The sequence below is a fragment of the Lonchura striata genome, chromosome 3 (genome assembly GCF_046129695.1).
Source record: "Lonchura striata isolate bLonStr1 chromosome 3, bLonStr1.mat, whole genome shotgun sequence".
Classification (NCBI taxonomy): Eukaryota; Metazoa; Chordata; class Aves; order Passeriformes; family Estrildidae; genus Lonchura; species Lonchura striata.
This window is the reverse complement of record NC_134605.1, coordinates 96,189,778-96,216,592: the sequence shown is the minus strand read 5'-3', so window position 1 is coordinate 96,216,592 and position 26,815 is coordinate 96,189,778. Positions and strand designations below refer to the sequence as shown.

Here is a 26,815-nt window from a genome sequence, read left to right as displayed (position 1 = left end):
CTCTTTACACCAAGGTGACTGGGTAACACCTGTTACCAAACAATGTATTTGAAGAGCCATGTTAAGGTCATGAAAAGCAGCCAAAAAGCATGTGCAGTTTGCCTGAGGCAGTTTCTCAGCTGGGGACTATGGAGCATTTGTAGGGCAGGGAGACCCCATATCCTCATTTAGCTTCTTTGTTGTAACTGACTCCACAGTTCAAAAAAGTAGCTGAAAACGAGAAAAGGTCAAGAGTTACTTCAAATGAAATGGGGTATTAGTCCACAGGAATGGAAGACAGCACAGGACCCACACCTGGTTAACCCACAGCTTCTGGGTCATAGCTAGGGGCCACAGGACAAACTTCAGTGCATCACACCACATGTCAGAAAACAACTCCAGTACAATGAACCACTGAGGACATTGGGAAGATGGTCCATTTACAGATTAAAAAAAATACCAAAGTGAGTTAAGCAGGATGAAGGAATAAGAGATTTGAAAACTGGCATAAAGAAGTACAGATTTGATGGGGAGTGGAATGGAGGAGGGGATTTCTAAAAAGGAAAGGACATTTCACCTAAAGATGTGTCACATACATTGCTCTTTGAGAAGAAAAAAAATACTTGAAGAAGACCACTTATTTGGAAAATAAGTTACCAGCATGTTTTTCAGGCTGGAGAGATGGAAGAAGACAAAAAGTTACTACTGGGTAAAACAAATCTATCAAAAATCTACCAAAAGGAGTAAAATTAAACTAGTTCAGAAGTGTAAAGCCATGGAAACCAGGTAGTCCTCGGGTGGAGAGATTCAAGGGGGCCCTCAAGGGACCACCTATTTGTTTAAGAACATTATGAAAAATGTTTGTGACAAATGTGCTGAAGTCTCCTTAATGCTCTTAGGTGGTAGATATTACAAATCTGAGTCTTACTAGGAAACTTAATCCAGAATTCTTAAATTGCCTTATCATTAGAAAATATCTGTTATCTCATTGCACTTTTTGCCTCAGCTTTTTGTCCTGTCCATAGTGGTAGGGGAGAATATACAACTCCTCTTTTTTTACAGTCTTTTGCATACTTGAAAAATTTTTCTTCCCCTTCTAGAATGAAAACCAATTTTCAGGCAAAGCAGTGTTTAGCCCTTTCTCATAAATAATGCTCTCTGGATTCTCTGAACTCTCTCCTGTTACTTCACATCCTCTCTGAGTGCCCACGTAAGAAGTCTCCATAATTCAACTGATCTATCACCAGCAGTGAGAAACAGGAATCACTTTATGTTTCACATGTGAATATAAATTTTGCTTTTATGCCAAGTATCTGGAAGTCCAATTTGTTTACTCTTTTGTGTAGTCTTCTTACTCTCAGTCTATTTCCTTTCTACAGAAAATAGGCTTGTTGTTGCTTCTCATTTTGTATTTGTGTATTACTCCCAGTCTGTGGTAGCATTTTGCCTTTGCTGTTTGAATCACAGCCAATTTAACATTTCAGCTTCTCAACTTGTCAAGATTATTTTGAATTTGGATCCTGCCCTTCATAGTGTCTGTATCACTCCCAGCTTGACATCATCTGTACATTTTACAAGCATGCTTTACATTTTATCATACAAGTACTACCTAACAAAAATTACAAACACAACAAACCCTAAAGATATACTTGTGGAAAAGATAATTTAGCAAGTCTTTCTGGTCATCAGCAAATGACTTTTCAACTGCACTTTTCAGAGACAGCAAACATCCATCTATCTGAAGGCTTCATCTATATTTCTTCCCAATTTCCTTATGGGAATATCCCAATGGCAGTATCCAAAGCTCCATTAACACCACTAATACAACAGATACTCCTTCACCTCTAATCACAAGACTTATTCCATGTCAACATAAGGAAATTATTCTTTACATTTAGGAGATGATCCAATTGAACACTGCAGGCAAAACTGTAGTAGTGTCAATTGCTGTCCATCTACCAGGCATTTCTGGAATACAATTAATAGTCTTTTCTAACAAAACAGATGCATTTATCCCAGATGTTATATAACTGGACTCAAATATTATTCGTTCTAAAATACCATACATTCCCTTGTAATGACAAAGGATACCACTTCTGTCTATAAATCCCACTAAAGATGTAAATCACCAAGAAAATAATTACATTTAACTGGAGGATAATGCTGGCAAAGTGTAATTGAATCTGTCCTCGAGTACTTTTAGCCTGGGAATCCTTTAACCATGAGAAAATTTCTAAAGCAAGCTACCAGTTCACTCTCCTGGGAGCTTGATGAGTCCAAATCTAGTATACTTTGATGCTAGTTACACATTATTTGGGATCATTAATGTTTCTGATTTCTTAGCAGCATCTCGTATCTTCTCAGCAAACATGTCAAACTCTTAAATCTCATTATTCCCACAGAGGGGAAACAGTTTACTTTTTAAATTTTTTTTGTGGGAAAGATAATTTAAAATAAATTAATTTTAATTAGTTATTTAAGTAATTTAACCAACTTAAGTGGTCTTTATCACTTATTCACTTATTTATCACTTCATCACTTATTTAACTTAGTTCAGAAAGTATGACTTCAGTATCTAATAATAATTAGCACATCAAATAAAAATGATTAACCTGAAATAATCATAGTCCCTAACAAAGAGCCTCCAGTATGCTATGTGCTTAACTTTGTCTGGAAACTAAGATTATTTTTCTTCTAGAATTTTTTATTGCTTTTGACTCAGTTTTTCAGCAGTTTATTGCAGAGGGGAAGGCCAGGCAGCTTTTAGAATTTTTTTATTAATGTATTTATTCAAACAGAAATTTTGGATAGGTCAGCCAGTGAAAGCTACACAATATAATCCTATTTAATTCACTGTTTTTGTTTTACAGCTCAGGTAAAACAGAAAGAAAGAAAAGACTGCTGAAAGAATTACAGTCCTTATGAAAATTTCTTAGTGATAACCTCTGTCTTTTCCTCCATTCTGCATTTCTGTAATTCTCATTTCCCACTCTTTAAGGTAACAGCCAAAGGCTGTACTCCAGATCTAGACCTTCTTATGTTCCACTTACATGTGAAGATAGAGAGGACATGATGCCTTAGACTAGTTAGCTAAATTTAATTAAGAAAAAATAAATCAAAGTAAAATAAATAAAGAAAAGTTTTACATGTTGAAAAAGGTCACAATTTTTTTCTGCTAAACTCCTGAATTATACTTTATTGCTTTGTTTTATGTGTGTGATGTCTACTGTCAAACAGTGTCTGAGACTCTTAAGCAACTGGAATCTGGCTCCCCTGCACCTCTCTTGGTAAATGTTCAAAGTTAGCAGCACACTTTGAGGTTATCTGGGAATTGATACTTGTTTTTGAGAACACTTGTTTGTGACATTTGAATATGAGAAAACTGCTTTTCTATTTTATCTGCAAGACATTTTATTTATTTTTCCAGAGAGTGCCTTGTCAACAGTGCACACTTACAACAGAGTGATCCTACCAAAATGATGATGCTCAGGACTGCAATACTTTTATCTTTCTTTAATTCAAATGGCTTAGTTTTGATTAACTGGACACTGCCTATTTCTCTTAATATACCAAAATCTTACATCTGTTGCACTAGGATACCTCAGATAGGGCTGAAAATTTTGTGACAGAAAAAGACAGCAAGCCAAGCAATAAAACCTTATCTCCTTAAGGTGCTAGAAGAAAGGAAGGAAAATATATGCATTTAGAGACCATTATTTTTAACTTCTATCTAGGTCACATGATAATCTCAAGGACTCCTCATAACCCCTTTTGCTATGTCCAGATCTGACAATAAAACCCCTCAGAACTGGAGGCCTGTTGTCACAGCCAGCATTGTGGAGGTCACTGATTTCAAATTATTCTGTAAGTTAGGAGATGCTTTCCTCATGGGAGTGAAAATTTCTCCATAGTAAATGGAATGAAAACAGACTTTGGGTGTGACATCAGGGCAGACACCATTGTCACAAAGGCAGTGCCAGTAACATACCCAGTCATTTTTCCAGAAAGACTAGAACTATTAATAACTTGTATCTTCTTTAGTATTTTGCACATTTTCAGTACCATTCTTTAATATGCATAATTACTATGTTCCCTATTTAGGTAATAATTAATGCACACAGCCAATATCATAAAATTGCTCCAGTGATGGAGATCCACTTAAAACTAGAGACTTTTAAAGACAGACATGTTTAACACATTGTGAAACCATGCTCCTGCTGAGAACCGAAAATCCATAAATGAATTTGAATGACATTCTATGATTTCAAGCAAGCATGTTAATAACTATCTATTAAGAGTAAATTACTCAGTTTCAATATAATTTTATTATAGGAATGTCACAAGTAAGATAATTTGTAAATACCTGACAATCCAAAATTAGATTTATCATTCATAATAAACATAAGTAGATAAAAGAGGAAAAGTCTGAATTATCAGTATCAGAAATATGAAAGAACTGCAAAGACCTTGTGAGGTACTAAAAATTAGAAGAATCAGATAGCTATTTAAATGCATCATTTTATGAAAAATAAAAAGACATCTATTTTTATTTGCCATTAAATGCAGATACATGGACATTTATTATACTTTCCTGTATACTGTTTCTTTTCTTTTAAGATGCCCTCCCCTGTCTTCTCAGGGATATGATCTGGACAAAAGAAGGACGGTCTTGAATTTTTTCTACATGAAGATGGCAGCTATACAGTGTGACTGAGAGTTGAATGCAGTCTTAAGGCAGTGAGACATGAGATTTTTAGTGCAATTCTGTCTCACTGATGTCAACAGGACCTTTACCATTAATTTTAGGGAAAACAGAATGTCGCTTTTTGAATAAAATACTAGCATAACTTTCTACAGCATGTTATTTGTTTGCTAATGCACTCTACATACTACAGGTGCTTCATATTTCCTAATTGTATCTAATATGACATGAAGGGTTTTTGTTTTGAGCACTGCCTCTACAATTTGACATGTGCCCTACAAAAACAGCTACAGTTTTAAATGCAATGATTATTCTCTACGTAGCTATCAAAAGCAGTACTACCTGGTAAATTTAGAATAAAATGCATACCTGAAGGAAAATCCTTCCAATTCCACTCAGCAACTGAGGCTCTTGCTGTGGGTAATATTTGATGACAGAGTGGTAAGCATCTACAGCCAGCACGTAGTCCTAAGGGTGGAAAGCATACAATCAGGTATTTAACTTCAGAATACTTCAGCCTTTGTGTCACCTTCTTTGTAAAGTCATATTCCAACAGAATTAAAGTATTTGTCAGTGAGACAGAATTTCTATCAATCACTGTAGGCACTAGTGGCTGACTACATTGGTCTTTTCTCAGTTATACTGGAACTGCATAGACAGGCGATTTTTTTTTTTAAGAGGATCATATTCTTTTTGTACCTAAATGCCACAAACTAAAAGTGTGAACATCCTTCATCTTAGATTATGATTTAGGATTAAACCTTTGGTGTGACTGGAGGAATACATACTTGAGAAGTGTCCCACGTTCCAAATGTTTGTAATTTACATTGTTTAACAAACTATATTCCATGGCTTTGTGAAGTGCCTGTGCACATGCTCTTGTGCAAAACATCACATGACAGAAATTGCAATTCCTACACATCTTCAGATGACAAACTAGCACTACTACCAAGGGGAACAGGACATTTTCCCCTCCTCCACCCAAATTTTTGGGTTTTTTACTGCGTAAGGGAAAGAAGACATTTTCCCTTCCTTCACCTGAATTGGATTTCTTACTGCGTAAAAGCAGGTAATCTAAATAGAAAATGTATTTGGGCTAAAACTAAGTGAGGGGAGGACTGGTTCTGATCTCCAGAAAGCTTTTCAAGGGTTACAAGGTCTGCACAAAGGCCATGCTGGCAGAGGGCAGTGTTGAGATATGCCAGCTCAAGACGGAATGCCAGTATAGCCTCCAGCTAAGGATCAGTGACAGAAGATTAAACAAATGGGTCCCATTTCCCACTGGGAAGAAATTCCCATGTGACTGGTTCCTGCAGTTCAGCTGTTTCATGGTTGAACTGCAGTAATTCAAGGACCTTGACAGGATATGAATTTCAGAGCCTGGCCACATGGCTTGGCAGGCAGAGGTGAGAGGCAGTGCCCATGCTCTGTGCTGAGACCAGCTGTAGCTGTAGGAACATCCACTGGCCCAGGGCTGTACCAGCCTCAGCTGCTGCAGCTTGGAGAAATGTGAGCAGAGGCAGAGAGCACCTGCCTTAGCTCACAAAGGCCAGGCCAAGCAAAGGCTGAGGACTCTCTGTGCTGTAACACTTCAGTGCTTGCCAACAGTCCTCCCTTCAACTTAATACAAGAATTGTGGTGGGCATTAGAAAGCAAAGGACAATGGAAAATAATCTTAAAAAACTACATAAATCTTGGGATATTCAGCCCTACCATTAGTCTTAGTCAAATTATAGTACTCATTTAACTCATCCCTAATGTGATCACAGCTACTAGGAAAGGTTGCTTTTCTTCATCTCCTGCTTGGTTTGAGGAAGCAATGTTCCCCATGTGTAAAGAATTTCTTTTCCTGAGGATGCACTTAAAAGGAGTAAACCCTGTATCCAGTTCTGAAGTCCTCAGCACAGGAAACACATGAATGTACTGGAGCAGATCCAGAGGAGGGCAACAAAAATGGTCAGTGTGCTGGAGTATTTCTCAAGAAGGAAGGCTGAGAGAGTTGGGGCTGTTCAGCCTGGAGAAGAAAAGGCTCTGGGAAGACCTCATTACAGCCTTTCAGTACCTGAAATGGGCTTATATATCAGGGCCTGTTGTGATAGGACAAGGGGTAATGGTTTTAAATTAAAAGAAGGTTGATTTAGACTAGGTAATAGGAATGGATTTTTTACAATGAGGACAGTGAAACACTTGAAGGGGTTACCCAGAGATATGAAGCATGCTCCATCCCTGGAAACATTCCAGGTCAGATTGGTTGGTGCTCTCAGTAACCCAATCTAGTTTAAGAGGTCCCAGTGCATGGCAGGGGTATGACCTTTAAAGGTCTGTTCTGACCCAAACCATTCTGTTTGAAACATATTGTTTTATACAAACAAAATGTCAAGATAAGTCTTTGGAGTCTGATCTGTGTATGAGAGAAATTACATGTCCTGTAATAGTAGGAGGAAAAAAAAAGGAAAAGAGAAAGCGCTCTGCAGGACCTTTTGTTTGCAAACAACTTGTATACTGTGAGTATAATGATGAATTCTGAACAATTAATTATTAACATTTAGAGTTTATTACAATTCTAATGTGCCATGACAAGTTCACGCTTATTACTTGTAATAAAAAGAGTTCAGAGGAAAACCAACATGCTGCATACACAAGTCTATTTATTTAAATGCTGCTGTATTTATCATTCACAACTCAAATGTGATGAAATTAAAGCAACCATAACTTTTCACAAAATGATTTAGGAAAACTTCAATTTTCATTTTAACACCTCAGTAAAGGACTTACTTGATCATGGAGTACGACTGTGTTAGGCACTCATAAAAAACTTGGAATAGGGACACTTTGATCTAGCTCTTTAGAGGAACCCCAGTCATGATTGTAGTACCTATTAATTCTTCTAAGAGTATAATCTACTAAATCTGAAGCATTGTCTATGACTGTGATTTTTATCCCTTCAAGCATCAAATGTGGTCATTAGAGAAATAATTTTCTTTTATCAAATTCTGTGGTCTAAAGCTGCCCTTTACACAGTGCTCACTCTTGTGCACACTCTACGGCTCTGGCTACACAACAAAGATGTACAGCACAACCATGAGGGATTGCAGCTCTGCAGTCCCATCCCCAAACCGATGCAGAAACAACTCCCAGGAGACCATGCAGCAAGCTGATAAAAAAGTGCTTCTGCCAGCTTACTTTACAGCTTAGCATTAACTGACTGCAGAAAAGCCTCAGCCACAAGAAGCTGCGTGAATGGGCAGTGTTTTCCCTGTCACAGCAGCACAGGCTCCCTTGTGTACACAGCAGCCAGCCTTGGTAGGAACAAGCAGCCAAGTCTTAGAGGCCCATGCTGTAGGGGCTTCACAGATTTGGCCTAGACAGGCAAAGAAACCCTCCTCCTTTTCTGCACTCCTTATCCATATCTCCAACACCACATGCATTACAAGTACATAAACACTGAAAGCTCCTGAAATGTGAGAGTAGAGATGAACATTAAGAGTCCATGCACTCTGCTGGTGGTCACTGCACCCTCTTTCCATACAACAGCACAGCACCTCACATCTGTGCTTACCCACATGCCATACAGCATCTGTCACAGGAACAGGACCCATGTCTTCCAGATTACAAGAGACTAAATTATGTATGTCCAAAGGCACAAGCAAGGATGGCCCCAGGATGAAACTGTGAAACGTCATCATATATAGGCTCACTTCTAAATACAACCTCATTCTGTGGTCACGTGTGGATCCCTCAGTGAGTTTAAAATGCATTTATTATTTTCCCCAAACTGATGAAAGCACTAGGAGATTTCTTGAGTATCCTACATGTGATACAGAATAATACTATTCTGTGGCGAGTTATACAGGCATCTTATCTGACCGTACCTTCTGAAAGAGCACATTGTAAAATAGATGATATTTGGTGTCACTTACTAAAGAGTTATCATTCACAGTTTGGCTAATGTGACATAATACAACGAAGATTATCTGATGGAATGATAAATACACACCACCTCTGAGAAGTGAAGTCTTGATTCATAGAAGGTGTGGCTGTGAGGAGTAAAACATATTAAGTATTGCCAGTAAAAACCCCAATGACTACAGCTTGTGATCTTAAGACTTATAGATGGGGCTGACACATTGTCATGGTCCTTAATTTGAAAAGATTAAGAGCCTTCCAGTTTTCCACACCTTTGTAAAAAAATGCCAAAAGAAGATCTGAAGTTACACTATTTAGGATATGAATGAGAACTGGCCTATTGTTTTATAACTCAATACCTCTTTTATTATGAAAATTTGGAGCTAACATTACATATACTAGTAAGTAGTATAGAATAGTAAATAGCATAGTAATAGTAAATAGTAGATAATAATAATATATTATTATAAAATATAACACTATATAATGATAGTAAATAGTATAAAATAGTTCTATTAAACCACAACCTACTTGCTGGAGTATGTTTTTTCTAATGCACCACAGTAAACTGTACTTCCCTTCATGGTTACTGCATGACACATTTTCATATTTCCTTCACCACCACCTTTAAGTACTTAATTAGAAATAAGCATAAATGACCATGACTAAAAATCTCAGGTACAGGGAGTGGATAGTTCATAAATACTTGGTTTTGGGGAGAGAGGACAGGGATAACTAATGCTTCCTCTCTATCTAGTGCATTTGTGGAAGGGTTATGAAAGCAGAGGTTCTTAGTGCTATGAATCCAGAGAGCTGTAATGCAACATTCAGGCAAAAGACTTTCTCTTTTAAATCATACAGGAACAAAAGTCCTCAGGCATCATTCCCTTGTGTCACTAGCACAAGCTCCTTCTTGGTACCGTTTTAATTGTATTATCTCCAGATTAAAATAAATTCTAATGCTTTTGTTTTATGAAGGGCAAGTTCTAAAAAAGCTAACACAACACTGAAGAAAACTAAAAAGCACAAAATGTGCCTTTAATTAGAGTGCATTTATAATATATGTGGAAAATACTTAAGTGTTTATTCCTTAGAAAGAGAAAAATCTGGTAAGATAATGTCAAAAGCGATTTTAGGTCAGATATAAAGAACTTAAGAAGTTTTTAAGACATTTCCATGGTGATTTAGTAAAGTGGCAAGCATTTTGCAGATAGACTTTTGAAATGAAACAATTCATGTCATCAGCTATATGTTAAAGTAATATGCTGCTATATTCAGGATATGCTTTCATAGTGCCATAAGCCCAAAGTTCTTGTAAATGGAAGTCTACACTGAGAAGTTATATGGTTTCCCCTTCTCCTCCTGCTGTATTTCCACATCTTTCCTGAAGTTTCCCTTTGTTTACGGGAAACAGGAAAGCTGTGTGATATCAGTTGATACAACTGGGATTCACTATTTCTTTGTCATTTGGTTAAGTCCAACAGTGGTGCACAGAAAGAAGGTAGAACCCATTTAAGAAAGGTTATACAAAGAAAGGGAGATGACCAGGAAAGAAAGACTGCCTTGAACTACTACTAAACTGTCACAGGTCACATGGATAAAAGGACACAGCAGGCAGAGTTCAGTACCTAGGAAAGATAATTCCAGCGTATAGGAGACATGACTCATTTCCTGTGTCTGGGTGAGCCACTTTGCCTTCACTCTCTACCCCAAAATATGATACCCTGCCATCTTGAAATTTAAGGAGGTGTTTAACTATTACTTTAAAAAGCAGAAATCATTGTACTGTGTAAACAGAATTATTTGATTCAGGCAAATAATGCAGAAAAGATATGACATGAAATAAGCCTCATTAAGAATTGAGGATAACAAACCTAGATTTAAATAGTTATAGGGCCAACATCTAATCAAAGTCAATTTTTTAAAATTTTCAAGTGACAATCCTGACAAGATTGTTCCCTGTTAAATACTACTGTAGTTTTTTTGGTGAAAGAAAGAGGTCAGTAAAAGTGAGATAATATGTTTGGGGTTTTTTTCATACCAAAGTCACATAGTTATACTTTAATAAATTATTATCATCATCGAATACTTGCCCAAGGTATTCCATCACCTAACAGTACCTGGGGGGTCAAGCACAGTGCTGCAATATTGTAAATGGTCACTAGATGGCAATAGATGGCGCTGACTAGGAGAATGAAACAGTTTTTTTTTAAATTATATACACTTGAAACACTCGAATAAAAACAAATGCAGCTTTTAAAGCATATGATACAACAGCAAAAAAGAGTGGAATCATGTTAAATTGATATAATTGTTCATGGGAGAACTTACAAAAGTGTGTTTAAAACTAATTTGAATAGATTCACGCTGAATACTGTGGAAGGTGGAGAAGATGACCACAGGACTGCTGCATGTTAAAAAAGGGTCTGGGGATATTCCTGAAAACTGAAAGACTCAAAAATACCCTATAGCCAATGCACTGAAATGCAAATTTCAGATGGAAGTAATTATGCATTAATATGCAATTGTGGGTAATTTAGAAGTTATTGTGAACCATAAATTTCTAATTTAACAGCTGTGAGAATAGGCCCTAAATACAACCGGTTTTAAGAAGTATCTGAGCTGCCATATTTCTGAAATATCATTTCCAAAAAGATAAAAATTGGTATTCACAAATATATTTCTGTTACTCAAAGAAAATAGCACTAACAAGATCAAACCAGAGGAAGGTGAGAACTGTGCATGCATGTAGATTTGTGTGTTCACGAGAAAAACACGTGAGTTAAAAAAGAATTCACAGCAAAAAGTAAAATGAAGTTCTTGAAAATGTATACCAGTATTTTTTTATTTATATATTTTACTTTGTTTGGGATAGCAGTTCATGCTTTTCTTCACGTGTTTACTGAAAAAGAGAATGATTAAAAAAATTAACCTATGCCACACACCTACCTCAAAAGACAAATTGTTTTAATGAACAAGTATTTCTATGCAAGACAGAAATGTTCTTATTACAATATAATAATGAAAATAAATATGTTTCCCCTAATTCCCACAACAAGAATATTCCATTCAAGTAAATCTGTATAGATAGCTCTTATATTCAAAAAAAAAAAAAAAAAGGAAGAAAAGAAACCATACTTTTTTGAGGTACTGTGATATTAAGAATGGAGCCTTGTTTGGGAAGTAGCTCAGTAAACATCAGAGGATCAGATCTGGTATGGGTAATTGAAGTGCAGGGAGCCAGGAGTGCAAATCTTGGCCTGTGAAGATTCCACTGCTGACATCCCTTCTCCAAGGCTGCTAATTGATTTGTAGGGCACAGTTAGGCTCAGGGTAACAGCAGTTTTGTGCAGGAATGGCGACACCCCTGTTTTCCTGACCACAACAGGATCGACAGAAGTAATTTTATTTCTACTTCCTGAATACAAGGAGAAACTAAGTGTTGCACCAGACAGAGTACAATTGGTTAAAAAATGTAAGGAGGAATCAAGGCAGAAAGCCCCAGCAGTGACAGCTAGTCACTTTTGGTTTTATTGCTTTCTTTTCCACCCCTACCCACTAGTGAGGATTTAAACTTGAAAGAATACATATTACAACTGAGATGAGTTGACAAGGGAGGATGTATTCAGATGTTTCGGATCTCTATCAGATACAAAAGCTACAGTGTTATTAAACTTCACAAACAGAGCAACATTCCTAGTGCACAGTTTGAAAAAGGCAGAGCACATAATTGCTTTTAATTAGAGCATTTAGTTAAGTGTTTGAAAAATTCAATTTAAAAATGCAAATTCTGTATTGTTATTGCATGTTCTCTAGGATGATTTGGGGAGAAATAAGTACAGATATGTTCCCAAAGAACATTACCGCAAATAGCTATCTATTAAATAAGACATTATTAAGCCTAATTAATTCTTCACTGAGCAAAACCTTAATGTACTGTCAGGTAGTCTTCCCTTATCTCTGCACCAGTTATTCACTTGCATTTTCTCTGACATCCTATTCTGGAATATACGGTACCTCTGCAGTTCTGCCACCCACGTACCTTCATCATTAGCAGACAGTTTGCCATGGAGTACATCACCCGGCCCAGACGTGACCTCCACAGCTGAACAGAGGCTGCAAAATAAGAGCAGCTTGTGAATTTGCACAAATAAATTAGAGGTTCTTTCTTGCCATCAATTATTGGTCCTATGAATTATGATTTTGAAAGGTCCCCCTCGTTAACACCACCGGGTTTTAGCCTAGAATTTTTAATCCTCAACCCTGCTGCAGCATCAGAGAATTCTGCATCTCTCCAAGGGAATTGCTCCAGCAGCTCTGGGTACCATACACAAAGCAACAATGCAGAGAAATATACAGTCACTCAGCTCTCAGCTCAGGCCAAATATTAAACACCAAAATAAGCCACACATTTTCCAACATCAGAACAAAAGGTGCATAAAAGAATTCAAGTGATAATGAGCAACAGTTTAAAAACATGTAATCTACAGCATTAAATGTGATAAATTTAAGAATCAAACATAGCTAGAATGTCATTTAAGAGCCAAAACATGCAGAGTGAGAAATGTCTGAGTCTGGGACTGTTTGTGCTTGCCTCTGGCTGAGAGATATGCTGAAAAAAATCTGCCAAGCTTGTCTGCTTTCCCTATTCTCCTGGAGCTTTGCAGGCATTAAAAGCTGCAGCAGATTTCTCCCTCTTGCTTTGCAGACAGAGTCCTGATGTTGTAAGAGAACAGTTCACACAGACCCTTATTTTCCCTCATGTTATAGTACCATAGATCAATGCTAGAAATACTTCTCTAATCCTCAAAAATAAACATTAGGACTATTCATTTAGTACATTTGAAAAATACATGTATATCAGTCAATCAGCTCTCAAGGTCACTGTAATGATTTGAAAGAGGGGGAAGGGAGAAGAGGCTATTTCAATGAAATTGTGATAACTGAGACCACTCATTTGTATCATTAATGTAGTCACTGATGAAAGCATGGCAGATTACACAGATAATTCTTTCAGCACACAAAGAAATAATTACAAATAAGAAGAGCTTGGTGAAATGTCTATCACCTTTCCTAAAAAAACTCCTTCCATCCTCTTCAATAGTAAAATGAAAAAAATCCAATCCATGAATATTCACAAATTATCTTTGTCAAAAAGAGGGTTATAATGTAGGGTCCAAGACAGAACCCAGCATTTCATCCACTGTACCTTACAATCATTCATTACTTCTAGCTTTTGTTTCAGAAATTCCCCCGTGACCACACATCACTAGTGCTACTAATGGAGACAATACTGTAAACCATGAACTAATACTTCATGACACATTTCCTTTTTTTCTTTCCGCGGGGGGGAGGGGGTCTGTAAAATCCAAAGATAATTAAATAACTGCTCTTCATAATGTCACTTAAGTAAATATCTCTTTATTTTGCATGTTCTCATAGTTTGGTAACCAAATTCAGTTTTTTTAGGACTTAGGTGACAACAAAGTAGATGTTGATTCATATACCGGAGACATCCACATTTCATGTTAACAATCAGGTAACACCAGGTACCATTGTCAAAAAAGGATTGCAAAGCAGGCAAACCAGATCTCTTCAGCCTGTGCTATAAACTAGACAGGAACCTGGTCTGGAAATTCTGTACCTCTGTGTGATGAGGCTTCTTAGCACTGGCAGAAAGGGGTTAAAAAAAACGTGCAAAGCAGTAAAAAAACCCAAAACCCAGCACTGTGTTTTACTGAGTTGCCTGAAACACTCTTTGCAGGTCCATGCAGCCATGCTTCCACTCTAAAGCATTTGCTTTTCCTTGATTTCATCAAGGGCTCTGTACTCCACACTGCCATTCATTTCAATAGGCACTGTGAAGTTACAAAATTGGCATCTTACAGAATGTGTTACCAGGCAAGTGGTGCAATGGCTAAATCTCTCTGCCTGCTGAAAAACTGGCAAATGAGGTGCTCTGTTTCAGGCTATAGATGCACATGTTAAGTTGATTGGTGTTGCACCTTCTTACATCAGCAGCATGGAAATTACATGCTTAGCATAATCCCCATAATGAATCTGGGCTGTCTTCACATAAAGTTAATAAGGTTTGCTTCAGCAAGTCTCAAATGAAAAAAAAGCAAACCCATTATTGGCCTCCTGGAGCTCCAAATGCAGAGACGAAGCAGAGAGGGAACAGACCTGGCTGACCTCCACAGACAACAGCAGTCAACAGTCTCTGCAAATGTCCCGTGGGCTTTTTGGCAGTCTTAAACCTAGAGGCAGCTGCACAGTATACATGTAAAGATCGCTCCAAATTTTCTGCAGCCATGTCCCTTGATAACTACTAGCTGCTGCTTTTCTCCATGCCCTTGATAACTACTAGCTGCTGCTTTCTAACTATGTCTCCTTCTGAGCCCATCTGAGCTCTAAAGCAGAAAGGAAGAGCAGGAATCAGTAACTCATCAGTGAAGCAGACTGCAGGACGCAGGATTAAGATACAGCTTGTAAAAAGTCCTTGTACCTTAAAGGGGGATCAACACTTTAGTTTTAAAGTTTTAAGAAACAAAAGATTTGGACATAAGGATGAAAATTCTGCCAGAAAATGCTAACAGGTAAAAGGAAGTAGGTGAACAGAGGCAGAAAGAACATTACATTACAAGAGAAAAGAACAGAAACTCATGAAGTACTGTGCCTATCTTCAATGTAAGATTATTTCAGTTTTTCCTAAACTTTTTGAGAAGAGTAGTAAATGTATTCTTTTGACTATATGTGCAAGTATCTTTACGATATATGCTGCTCACATGTGTTTGTGTTTTTAGGATGCATTCAGGAGGTGTATCAAGTCAGGTACAGTGACATTTTAAAGTAACTTTCATATTCAGTCAAATTGAAGACCAGGTAGACAAAAAGTTCAGACAGGTCTGCACTCTTCCATACAGACAGTCATAAGGAATTATTTGTAATTTTTTTCTGCTATTAACTCTATCCAGCCTCTTCTATCTCAGAGCCAGACTTATATACTTTCCATGGGCTCTTTGTGAACGATCTTTTAGAAAGAACTTTGTAACATTCCTTAGACTGTTAGCTAAAGGTGGAAGCTTTTTTTTTTCTTGGTGTGTGTTTTGAACTTGCTAGGCATCACAAGGGGTCCATACAATCCCACAGCAATGTCTAAAATGTCTCCTCTTATCAAATTTTCAATTTGACAAGAGGAGAAATTTTCAACTCAAATGACCTCATAAGTATAAATTCTGTTTTTTTAAAAAAAAGCTTGTTCTGAGCACCCTTTTTTGTGCAGTAATTTGCCCTATACTATTGAAGCAACATCACTAAGATAGAAGGAACAGGAGAAAGCATAATTGGATATACAATCATGAAAATTATTACATAGCTCAATATAATCTAAATATTATTCTACAGAGTGCCTTATATATTTCAGGAGTCTAAGTACCATGCAATTACAGAGACTCAGCCCTGTGTCCAGCAGCACCCTAAGCCAGAGAATCCACTGTATGGTGGTAGTTCAATCTGAAAAAACTGAGTGGATGGCAGACATGAGGTTTGAGAGGAGTCAGTCAGCCAAGGCTATCTAGCTGCAATAGCAAAACATTTATATATTTATCACTAAAGGATAACAGCCATGTTGTTTCTCCAAAGTAAGAAAAAAAATTGATTTATTGCACAAGTTTGATCAAGGGCAAAACTGTAAAATTAATTCCAGCAAAAAGTAGTACAAGGTATATAATTTCAGGGGCTGAGTAGGCAATAAGATTAGAAAAATATAGTTTTAACCAGTCTGGGGCCATCTTGTGAAAACTTCTGGCATACTTAGGTAAGCAATAAAAACACAATGTCTGTGAAAAAAAATGTTTAATACCTACCTTGTCTGTTCTCCTGTGTAATGTTAGTCATACTTCCATCTTCAGCTAAGCCTTGTTCCAAATTTTCTAGTATCTGTAGTAATTTTTTTAAAGTAGCAACATGAGTTTAAACAGCACTATATATTTAATGCAAATTATCTACAATGGACAGTCTCTGTGTAAACCAATTCATGCAGGAATGCTTCACCTAGGTACAGTTCAAAATTACTGGTTATTACCATAGTTAGATCAATTGCACAAAGTAAGAAAGTCATCATACTGTAGAAGGATGTTAGAGTTCAAATTATGATACTTACAGAACATTAAATGTCAGCACACTCTAGGGTCATACACATTTTGTTAAGTAGAACAGGAAATATGCTCCACCGGAGAATGAACATTAAATAAAATGACCACTATGAAAGCCAAAACTGATTTTTTTCAGAGAAGGGCACAGTCTCCTGACTTCCTCACCCTAAGTATGGGCTTTAGTTTCTTTAGTTCCATATTTTTGTCTTCAATGAAGTATTCCTCTTAGGTCTTACTACATTTTCCTTCTCAAACTTTGGGGTTTATCGCTTTTTAAATTTTATCATAGATTTTAAATTATGTAAATTGTTGAGTGAATGAAATGAACATTTGTTGTTTTACTGGGAGAATGGAAATGTATACTTAATGAACCTTGTGTTCAAAGCACCTTTAAGTATGCATGCAAGGCTCCATTTGAAACACAAGTCAACTTTCCTTTTCCTAATTCCATTACAATTTTCCAATTCTCAGAGATCACGCCATTTTTCTTATTACAGATATATATAACTTGGTTGTAGAATAATGCCTGAGATTTCCTTAAAAAAACTAATAGGACCATTTGCTGTTTAATCAGCCACTGTGGTTACAGGAAATACAAAGCCCTGCCTCTTCTGGGGACTGAGCACACTTCCAAATGAAGGAAAGCTTTCAGTTTCTGGCAGTGTAAGAAGTAGTTGTCTTTTCCTAAACCAACAAGGCACACCTCAAATCAAAACAGGAAGTCCTCAAAAAAGAAGACTGATAGAATTAATCTGGTCTTGGAAAGTGTGTTGGTGTTTTCTACAGCCAATCAAGATAATCTGCACTTCCAGAAAGTCATCTCATGCCACCAATTTTAGACATATTAAGCTGGAAGAAATTGCTCTATGAGATACCAAGCCCTTTTCACACACTATAGTGAAGTTCTGGAGTTAAGTTCATAAATTCAGTTACAAAGAACTTAAGAGCAAGGAGAGCCCATAAAACAAATGTAGAACATTTACCACCTGCCAGCTGAGCCTGGCTAATTTGCTTGGTAAGAACTGTTAGGCCATGACAACCATGGTAATATGGTTTACTGTAAACTTTGGTCAGAGGGCTAGACTGAGCTGCCTTACCTCAGATTTTGAGAGGCTATGAGCATACACCAGTAGATAGCTGACAGGTGGCAATTTATGAGCTGGCAGTGGCATGCCTGCAAGACTGATTCTCAGTCCCACTTTCAAAAGCAGTGCAGCCACCTAGAAATCACTTAGTGCCACCTTTCAGTGTTAAATGACTACTGTATAATAAGACACCTTGTCAGAAAAAACCCCACATTCTTGTCTCCCACAAATCCAAACCACTTTATAATCCACCTTCTGTGGTCTAAAAACCCTGATCTTTCTCTTCCCCTACAAAATATCTAGCGATTTCGTCTCAGGTTCAGTAAGGCCCAGAGTTCCTACTCTTTAATAGTATAAACACAATGAGGGGCCTTCATCAAGGCAACATGCTGTCTTGTTTAAAAAGACAATGGATTTCTCTGAAAACATTCTCAGTAAAATAATCAAAAAAGAAAGAATTAGATATTAGCATACAATTAGAGTATTACATTAACCATTCTGTGACATTACTTGGGGATATCTAGCTGTGACCTCAAGCTCAACATCATTAAAACAGAGCTTGACGATAATTTGAGGCTAATTGTTTTATTCCCTAGGTTTATCTCTAGGTTTTTGCCCCTAAGTACAAAAACATCACCTGCAATTTTCCAGTATTTGGGTATTTCCCCATTTTCCAACACTTGTTTAATAGTAACATTAATGATTCTGACAGCTTCTTAATGTAAATTATTCCATTTAATCAACATGGAATATTTAGGGGGCAAACTGTTTATTCTAGCAATATCACATGGCATAGCTTTAACCACTCATGTTCCTACTATGAAGAAAAATATGACTGAACACTTCTACCATTTAATTAATCAGTTAATGACCTGTTATTTTTCTAGTTTTGAACCCTTATTTTTATGCACACTAATTAGTTTCACTGGCTAGTATTACTTCACTGAGTCTTCTGTTTCATTCCCTATTTATAATTGCCAGAATTTCTAATATATGCATACCACCATTAAGCCTTTTTTTTGGTGCTTCTGGAACTCTGGCTTTTTGGGTACTCAGATTGGTCATCAGAGTTTCTATAAACTTAACAAACAAGGTGTCAAGACTGAAGTGGCTTATGAAAACTTACGTCACCTTCTCCACTAGAAGCCTATCGTAATCAAGCCTAAGAGACTGAAAAGTTTATCAATTTGGGAGTAAAACAGAAGGCCAGGAGATATGGAAAAGTGTGTATGAAAGTGCCAGGGAGGGACATAATCACTCATGAAGGAGAATGGTGGAACTACAGAAGTTGCTGCTGATGGGCAAATAGCACAAAGTACTTTTGACAAGTTTTGCAGAGGTAACACTTGAAGAGGACATTTTAGGAAGCAAGAGTGTTAACCCACTTGCCCCTGCTCCACTCACCTGGTAGAAGAGCTCAGCATGGCCCTGGCAGTTGAGGGATTAGGGTTTAAAAGTGAAATATAAAATGAAATGTTTAAATTTCCAGGAGCTCTCCCTGAAGCATCTAGGGAAGCATAGGTACTTAAAAACAAGAGGAGTTTAGATTTAGCCTGATAGTTCTCCTTTTCACATTTTGGTCTCCAGCTAAGCAGCTTTTAGCATGTCTTCAGCATTATTAGCACTAAAATGATGATGCTTATGTTTTTAAATGAACACTTGAAAATAACAAATCCTTTTGTGATAGTGTTACTCTTATTGCCTGGCTGTTTAAAGACTATTTATTTCAAGGCCAACTTAGAGGTGCAACAAATCATTGAGGCAGTTCATGTTGGGAGGACCAGCAATAACAAAGAGACAGCAACAATTTCACTGGACTCCTCTCCCAGCCTACAACACCCATGTAGCACTGCAGATAATTTCTTTCCCAAATGTTGTTCATATAGAAGAAGATGCAAAATATCTAACCAGATCCCAATTAGACACTTGTAGGAATACTGGAACAGTAAAAAACATTGCAGGAAAAAATATATATGGGAACATATATTCAGGAAAAATTAAAATAACATTTTTGCACCCAACCTCCAATGCTGCTTCAGACACCAGAGATATGTAAGTAGATGGAGGCTGTAAAGACCAAGTAACCAAAATAAATACCATTCCATCTTTAAATGGAATGGTTAATCTAAAGTTGACAGGTGTCTGTAAAACATATACAACAAAAGGCAATAAAGAATTTAGCAGATTAAAAACAAGTATTGTATAGGAAAAAAACTTCACCCTTTCATTAAGAAAGAGAAATTAAATAGGAAGACAAATTTTCTTATGATCAGAATGCACTACCATTAGCCTGGAATAACCTCCCAGGGGATGTGGCCTCAGCACCATAGGCTGGCTCATTAAAAACTACAAAACAACTTTGCACTGCAGAGAGAAAGACTAGGTGAGCTAATAGGTCTTTCCTTTCTTCTAGCTTTTATGACTCCAAGATCATCTCATTTACATAATGATGATTCGTATGCCCTTCGGTAAATACGGATGACCAAAGATTATTTTTCCACTTTTTAAAATAGGGAGGTAAAAACACTAGAGGCTTTGGTTGAATGCTCCCCAATTAATTCTGTTATAACCCAAATGGTTCCCAAGTGTCACATACAAATATTAAGACTAATGAGTGTACATCCTTTATGTTATTTTCTTGGTTATGCCACGAGTTTTTGTAAGCATTAGAAACATATTCTTGAACATTCCAGTTGAGATCAAGATTATTAGACAAACAGCATTCTACACAAAAATCAGAACATATATCAACAATGTTTTTTATCAACCAGCCCTGACTTCAAATGGTTAAATTACCACCAATTTCCAACTGTCTTTTAAAAACACAGTTATTTTTACAAGCTGTCCATTTTCACAATCTTCTTTTTACAGTTGTCCTTGAATTGCTCCAAAACCTAAGGTACTTAAATGAATGCAAACAAATGAAGTAATCTGGAATGAGGTATCTAGAATAACTGATCAGAAATATTTTCAAGAAGGATGTTTTATTTGTTAGTAGTTATCTGTCTACTGTACTTAAAAAAAAAGCATCCATCAGCACAGACAATAGCTTATCCTGGCTATCATATCCTGCCTCAGAGGAAGCTGCCAGGACCATAGGGATATTTTTGTCTTTCTTGCTGCAGACAAGATGAACTCCACATCTTGTCTGGCAAAAGCATGAAAGTTGTCCTCTGTTCTACTCAATTGAGCCAAAGTTACCACAGAGAAGGGAAGGATCTCTCTTAAAATGCAAGAGGCACTTCATTACTTTTAATAGCAAATTTCTTATTCGCATCAAGATGGAGTGAAAAATGTCATAATTGAAACTTAATGTTCTTTATAAGGACAGTAAAATTTATTTCTTAAACATTAAGAAATGTTAGTGCCAAGAAATGCTTGTTACCTTGGTGCAGATTATCTTCATACTGTGCAGTCTGTCAAGTGATTCCTGAGGATTTCCTAGGTACTGAGGAAGCTCAGCATGCAAAATCCTCATGGAGAAAGGAACCATGGAACCTAGAAACACAATTAATTGTGTTAAGTGTGTTTGCTATAATGATTAGTTTGTGATTTGCCTATGTTAAAAAAGGTATGTCTCACTAGTACCTATATCACAAAATTCATTTTGTCTTCGTAACTTTTTCTTCTACTGATGAAAAATGTAAAAGATGAGAAAATAGGAAACTTTTCAGCTATATCATGTGACATGTTTAAAACATTTTAAGCAGGGAAACACAAGTAAACTGTATTCACAAAGGCAAGAAGAAGGTGCATCTAACTCAAATTTTCAAAAACAAGTTGTACTGCGAAATACAATGTTTTCATTGAAAATTTATTTAACTAAAATGAAGGATTAAAAAAATGGAGTCTACTTAAGTTGCAGCTACATTACTACTAGCATTTAATAGTTATGCATACTTTACAACCAATGTAGAAGAAATAAAATGAAATTACTGGCCTTCAAAGTATGCTTGTGAAAGAGATATAACTGGGGCATGAAAAACCTCTTGGCATATTTTTGTGAAAATTCTGGTTCATTCAAAACATCAAAGAATAGGGAATTTTAAGCAATATTTGGGGAGAAAAAGAAATTCATAATAGTTTATTACTACCACTTCAGTTGTTCTTATTGTTTTTATTAAATTATTATAATTATTACTAGCAGTAGTCATAGTACTGCCAAAGACCTCATTGTCTATGTTTATGGGTATCCTGGCTGACTTCACAGGCAGTTTCAGGAGTTCACCCAAACTGTAATGTGTGCAACATCTTGCTTTCAGATAACTGCATAATCCTGGATACATAGACAACAATACCAAACATAAACTAAACACCACTACTGAAACCAAATCAGAGCTGGCATAATGGGGATGTAGGCCTTGCAAAATACCACGCCACCGATGCCTTAGGATTTAGCTTTTATATTTTTCAGATCCTGTACTGCTTTAGTGTACAACTCTAAAACTCCACAGCCTGTCAGCTGCTGTTCTCCCATTATAGTCAGACAAAACAATTCCTCTCTAGGCCTGAAACTCAGGGACACCTTATTGTCTCAGGCCCCAAGAGATGTAAACAACAGTGAATTGGGAGGGGCAAACTTGGAGTAAATGACTTAATTACCTGAAGCTGTAATTGGAGTTTAACTTCTGATATGTAAATGGACCAAACTTTTAACTGTATGAAAAACTTGTGACCACTGTCCATCTTGGGTGTAGCTCCTCAGAGGCTTTTGACTCCCCAAGGTGTACCTGTTGAAGGCCTTCAATAAATACCCACTTTTATTATCTTAATTTTGTCTAGACTCTGTTTTAGGTAGCCACTCCAAGGCATCACCATATTTCTAATATTTTAATATGTACATTTGCTATACACATATTCTAAGGGGATTTCTCTCTCAAGTTACCTCTTGCTTTATCTTTTCTCAAAAACAGGATTCAGGAGCTTTCTAAATAGATTTTTGCACCTGTTCTTAACAGGCTTGTATGCCAAAGAGGTAAATGCTATACAAAATGAGTCACTGCCTCTAGACTTTTTTAAAGGTTGACAAAATTTTAATCACAAGACTCACTAATTATGACCTTCACAGTAAGCCACTTATGTCTACATAAATTCTCTTTTGCTGATGCTAACTGTTCCCGATGGCTTCCCGGACTGCTCTGTTCCTGTAATGGATGCACATGAGTTTCATGCATCATCATATGTGGAAAACACATTAAGAAAATAAAACTGCATCTGAAGATCTATTAAGAGACATGTAGAAGTTGATTCAATCAGTCACAAAATATGTGGAATATTTAATGTATGTATTCTGAATAGTGCCAAGCATGACAGAAGATTCACAGTCAGTGTAGGCAGTAAACAACAACAAAAAGAAAGTTGAAAATCATTTAAGAGTAAATTCTGTGCCAAAATACCAGAGAAAGGTTGCTTTGCAGACATGCAAACTGTATGCAAACCTATGGAAACAAATCTAAACTCTGGTTGGTTCTATCTCTACCACCTCTCCAATGACCAAGTTCTAGTAACTCCACAATCCAAGAGTAATCCTGTTAGAAAAAGCAGTGCCTAAAACCAGCCTAGTTTGGTACTGCTCTTTTGGAGAAGATAAGTCTTAATTTACTGATGATGCACCTGCTTCACTCAATGGGAATTCTGAGGCAAAGGTAAAAAAAGGGGAAGAAAATCATGTAAAAAACTGAAAAAAACCCTAAAGGTTTAGCAACATTTTGGTTACTGATTGTGTTGCAGTATTGTCAATTTTGAACAAGTTTGTCTGTTTACATCCTCTTGTAAAACACAACAAAAGGTCAATTCAATAAACACTTGTACAAAAAACTTGAATTAGTACCAGAACTCAACATACAAATAGACAGGTATTTAATGGAGCACAGATGAAACATCTCACGTTAGCAATTTTTAATAAAAGTTACACAATGTTTTGTGATACAGTTTTTTTGAATTCTGTATTTTCTTAAGTATTGATCTTATGTACTGCTGAATGAAACCACTCTACTACAATCCCTATGAGAGAAAAGAACAACCCACTACCAATGTAGATCATGAGAAGTGGTGTCAGAGGATGTCAGAATGATGAATGTGACTCAAGGTCAACTTAGACTCCATAGGAATCTGATTTATTTCCTATTACAACTAAATCCTCAGTTGTAATAGGCATTCAGAACTATATTACTTCAAAATGTACTGTATGGATGTATTATTTCTCAATCGCTTAGTATTTCCTTCATAGCTTGTGACCAAAAAACATTCTAGTGAGATCCTCAGTAGTACATTAACTGTGGTGACAGGTCTCAAACAAAACCAGAAGAAAGTTGGCTCGGGGTGTAAGGCTAGTTACTATAAAAAATTTTCAAATCAGAATTTGAATTACTATTTCTCACAGGAGCATCTAAAACTCTAGCATCTGTTTCTTCTCTTTCTTTTTGAAACTCGTGACATAAACAGAAGAAATTTTACTGTAAACATCCAGCAAACCCATCCAATCAATGTCTATTACTTACTGCTTATTAAGCAAACTACTAACTTTAAAATATCAGAAACACTACTCTTTCTGCCCTCTTCTTCAGAGTCCTTGTAATCCTTCTGAATAGAAGGAGATTTTTTTTTTGGAGAAAGGACAAAAATGTACACGTGTTTTCATACAAATGAGACAGCTGGGGAAAGGAGAAAAGAAACACCCTTTTACCACTGGTAAGGCTTTCTTACCAGTCCATGTAAACAGTATTGTATAATTTCAGGTCAAATCAGATGAGCAAATTGCTCATAAAAAACCTGCAGTACTTATTCAAGCCATTCAATCCAAATATAGACCTTAAATACATTGTTTATAAACTTTTGAGATTTTTGGTTAACTGCATTTTCCCAGATACATTCCTGTCTACAAGTAAACTTCTTTTTAGTTAAATTATATGAGGTATGGGAAATGTATCTAAAATAAACTGATTTTCTGGTTAAAAAAAAGGCCATAAATTTACTTAGATTTCATAAAATTTTCAGTAAGTGCTACTTATAAGGTGCTAGTACAGTTTACATACACTTCTCAAAAACAAATACATGGCAGTAACAGAAAATGTATGTAAAGAGATCTGTTCACCAATGCAATTCTGTAACTGATTAGCAGCTGTGTTGGAAGTGACAAGAGGTGAGACTTTAAAAAGGTAGAAGAGATTTTCAGAAAACACTGTGATTTTAATTTTACATTATCTGGTTTAACAAGAAAATTGAGAAGAAGGAAATTATGTCTGCTGATGACTCAAATAGATCAATAATAATAGTACTAGGAAAGTCTGAAAGGCAGGTTGTAGAATTTGGAGTACAAAATTTAATGAAAAAAAAAAGATTAGTGGGGAAAAAAAAAACTATACTTCCCTCAATGAACACATTTACATTGGGAAAAAAAAAGAAAGTACAACTGACTGCACTAACACTCAGCTGTAACAGAAATAATACATGTGCTTGTTAGACTAAGGATTACATTATCTTGTCTGGAAAATTTCACCTACTCGCTTTTAGGCCACTTAAAGCATGCAGGGAAAGACATATTTCTTTGTAACAGATTTATATTATAAGCAGGCATACATATCTATTCCTGTGGCATCCCACTAGGGACAAGAAAATTTTATATAAACACTGAATTTATCATAGACTGTCTTTTGCAAAATTACTCGGAATCAAACCCATATACTATTATATTTCACTCAGCACTGCATTTAACAGGGCAACATGTCAAGGAAGTATTTAAAATAATTAGCATAACCTGTAATTAAAATGTTTAGTTAAGAGCATAGAAGAATGGATTTTGCTCTCTACTTCATACTTCCAGTTTCAACAGTAATGTCCTCTTACACAGTAAAACTATGCCAGCTAAGCTTAGATAATTTCCACAGAAGGCAATACCCTACAATTACTGCTATATATTGAAATGTTATTTTAAGTTAAACAGGTCTTATTCTAGCTTGAAGTTTTATAGTTGACCTCTGTTGCTCCTCTTTAGGTGTTTCATAATAATAGATAAAAAATATATAATGGCACATGGTTTAATTTTAAGACCATTTTCTTAGCAATTATTTTTAAATACACTGGAGACTTTTTTTCAAAGAATGCGATGTTTATCACTTTCACATGAATTAATCTCATTCATATGTGCATATATATATCTATGTATTATCATCATACAAAAGGCAAAACTAAAAAGTTAAAAAAGGTCTGCTGAAAGGAAAATGGATACACTGAAAGCATGGGAACAGATGGAAGAAAGAGCAAGATCAGGTAGAATTTTCTAAGACCACAGATTTCAATTTCTATTTCTTTATGAACAGCTGCACATTTTCATAACTGTCAAAACATAAACATCACCTCATGTCAATCAAACTCAAACTGCAGCCCTCATCTACAGCCCTTTTGGAGCAGAGAAGAATATGCCAATGACCAGCTATTTTATCCTTGAATTTTCTTGTTGCAAACCAGTAACCAGAAATGCTTTCTGATCTGCATTCTAAAGCTTGTTCAACAAATCTTAAATGCCCAAAAGAAACAGAAGAGCAGATTATCAATTACTGAAAGGATAAAGTGGGATTTTATAACAGCAAAAAAAACCCAAACCAAACCAAAAGAAACAATTCATTCCTTTATTGGGTAAAAGTAAAATACACAAAATCGAGTTTCGGAAAAATATTCTGCTTTACACATATATATATATATATACAGAGGGATGTATATATGCTTGCCTTTATATGCACAAACATACTTGTATCAACAGTGTATTTGTGTAATTTATAGGATTTTTAAGAGGGATAATGTAGGGAACTTCAAATCCTAGCTTTACTGACTAGAAATTAAAAGTACACTTAGAAATTCCAGTTCAACAGACTAGTTTCCAAGTTTTTGTTTATTTCCTTCAATCCAGAGAGACTGGAGATAGGAGAATAAATGTTTGTAACCATTTAAAGAACACGTTTTGAAAATTTTATCTGAAATTACATACTCCCAGA

The 26,815-nt window shown here is 36.2% G+C and overlaps 1 protein-coding gene across 2 annotated transcripts in view; it reads right to left on the bottom strand.

Moving 5' to 3' along the window:
- Positions 1 to 26,815, bottom strand: part of TRAPPC12 (trafficking protein particle complex subunit 12) — a 52,835-nt gene that overhangs the window by 6,427 nt on the left and 19,593 nt on the right. For both annotated transcript variants that reach the window (XM_021551200.2, XM_021551201.3), the window contains exons 6-9: positions 21,211 to 21,323; positions 16,453 to 16,525; positions 12,630 to 12,703; positions 5,051 to 5,149 (exon numbers count right to left, since the gene is read on the bottom strand). In XM_021551200.2, the coding sequence (XP_021406875.2) occupies positions 5,051 to 5,149; positions 12,630 to 12,703; positions 16,453 to 16,525; positions 21,211 to 21,323 (359 nt within the window). The remainder of the gene's footprint in view (positions 1 to 5,050; positions 5,150 to 12,629; positions 12,704 to 16,452; positions 16,526 to 21,210; positions 21,324 to 26,815) is intronic.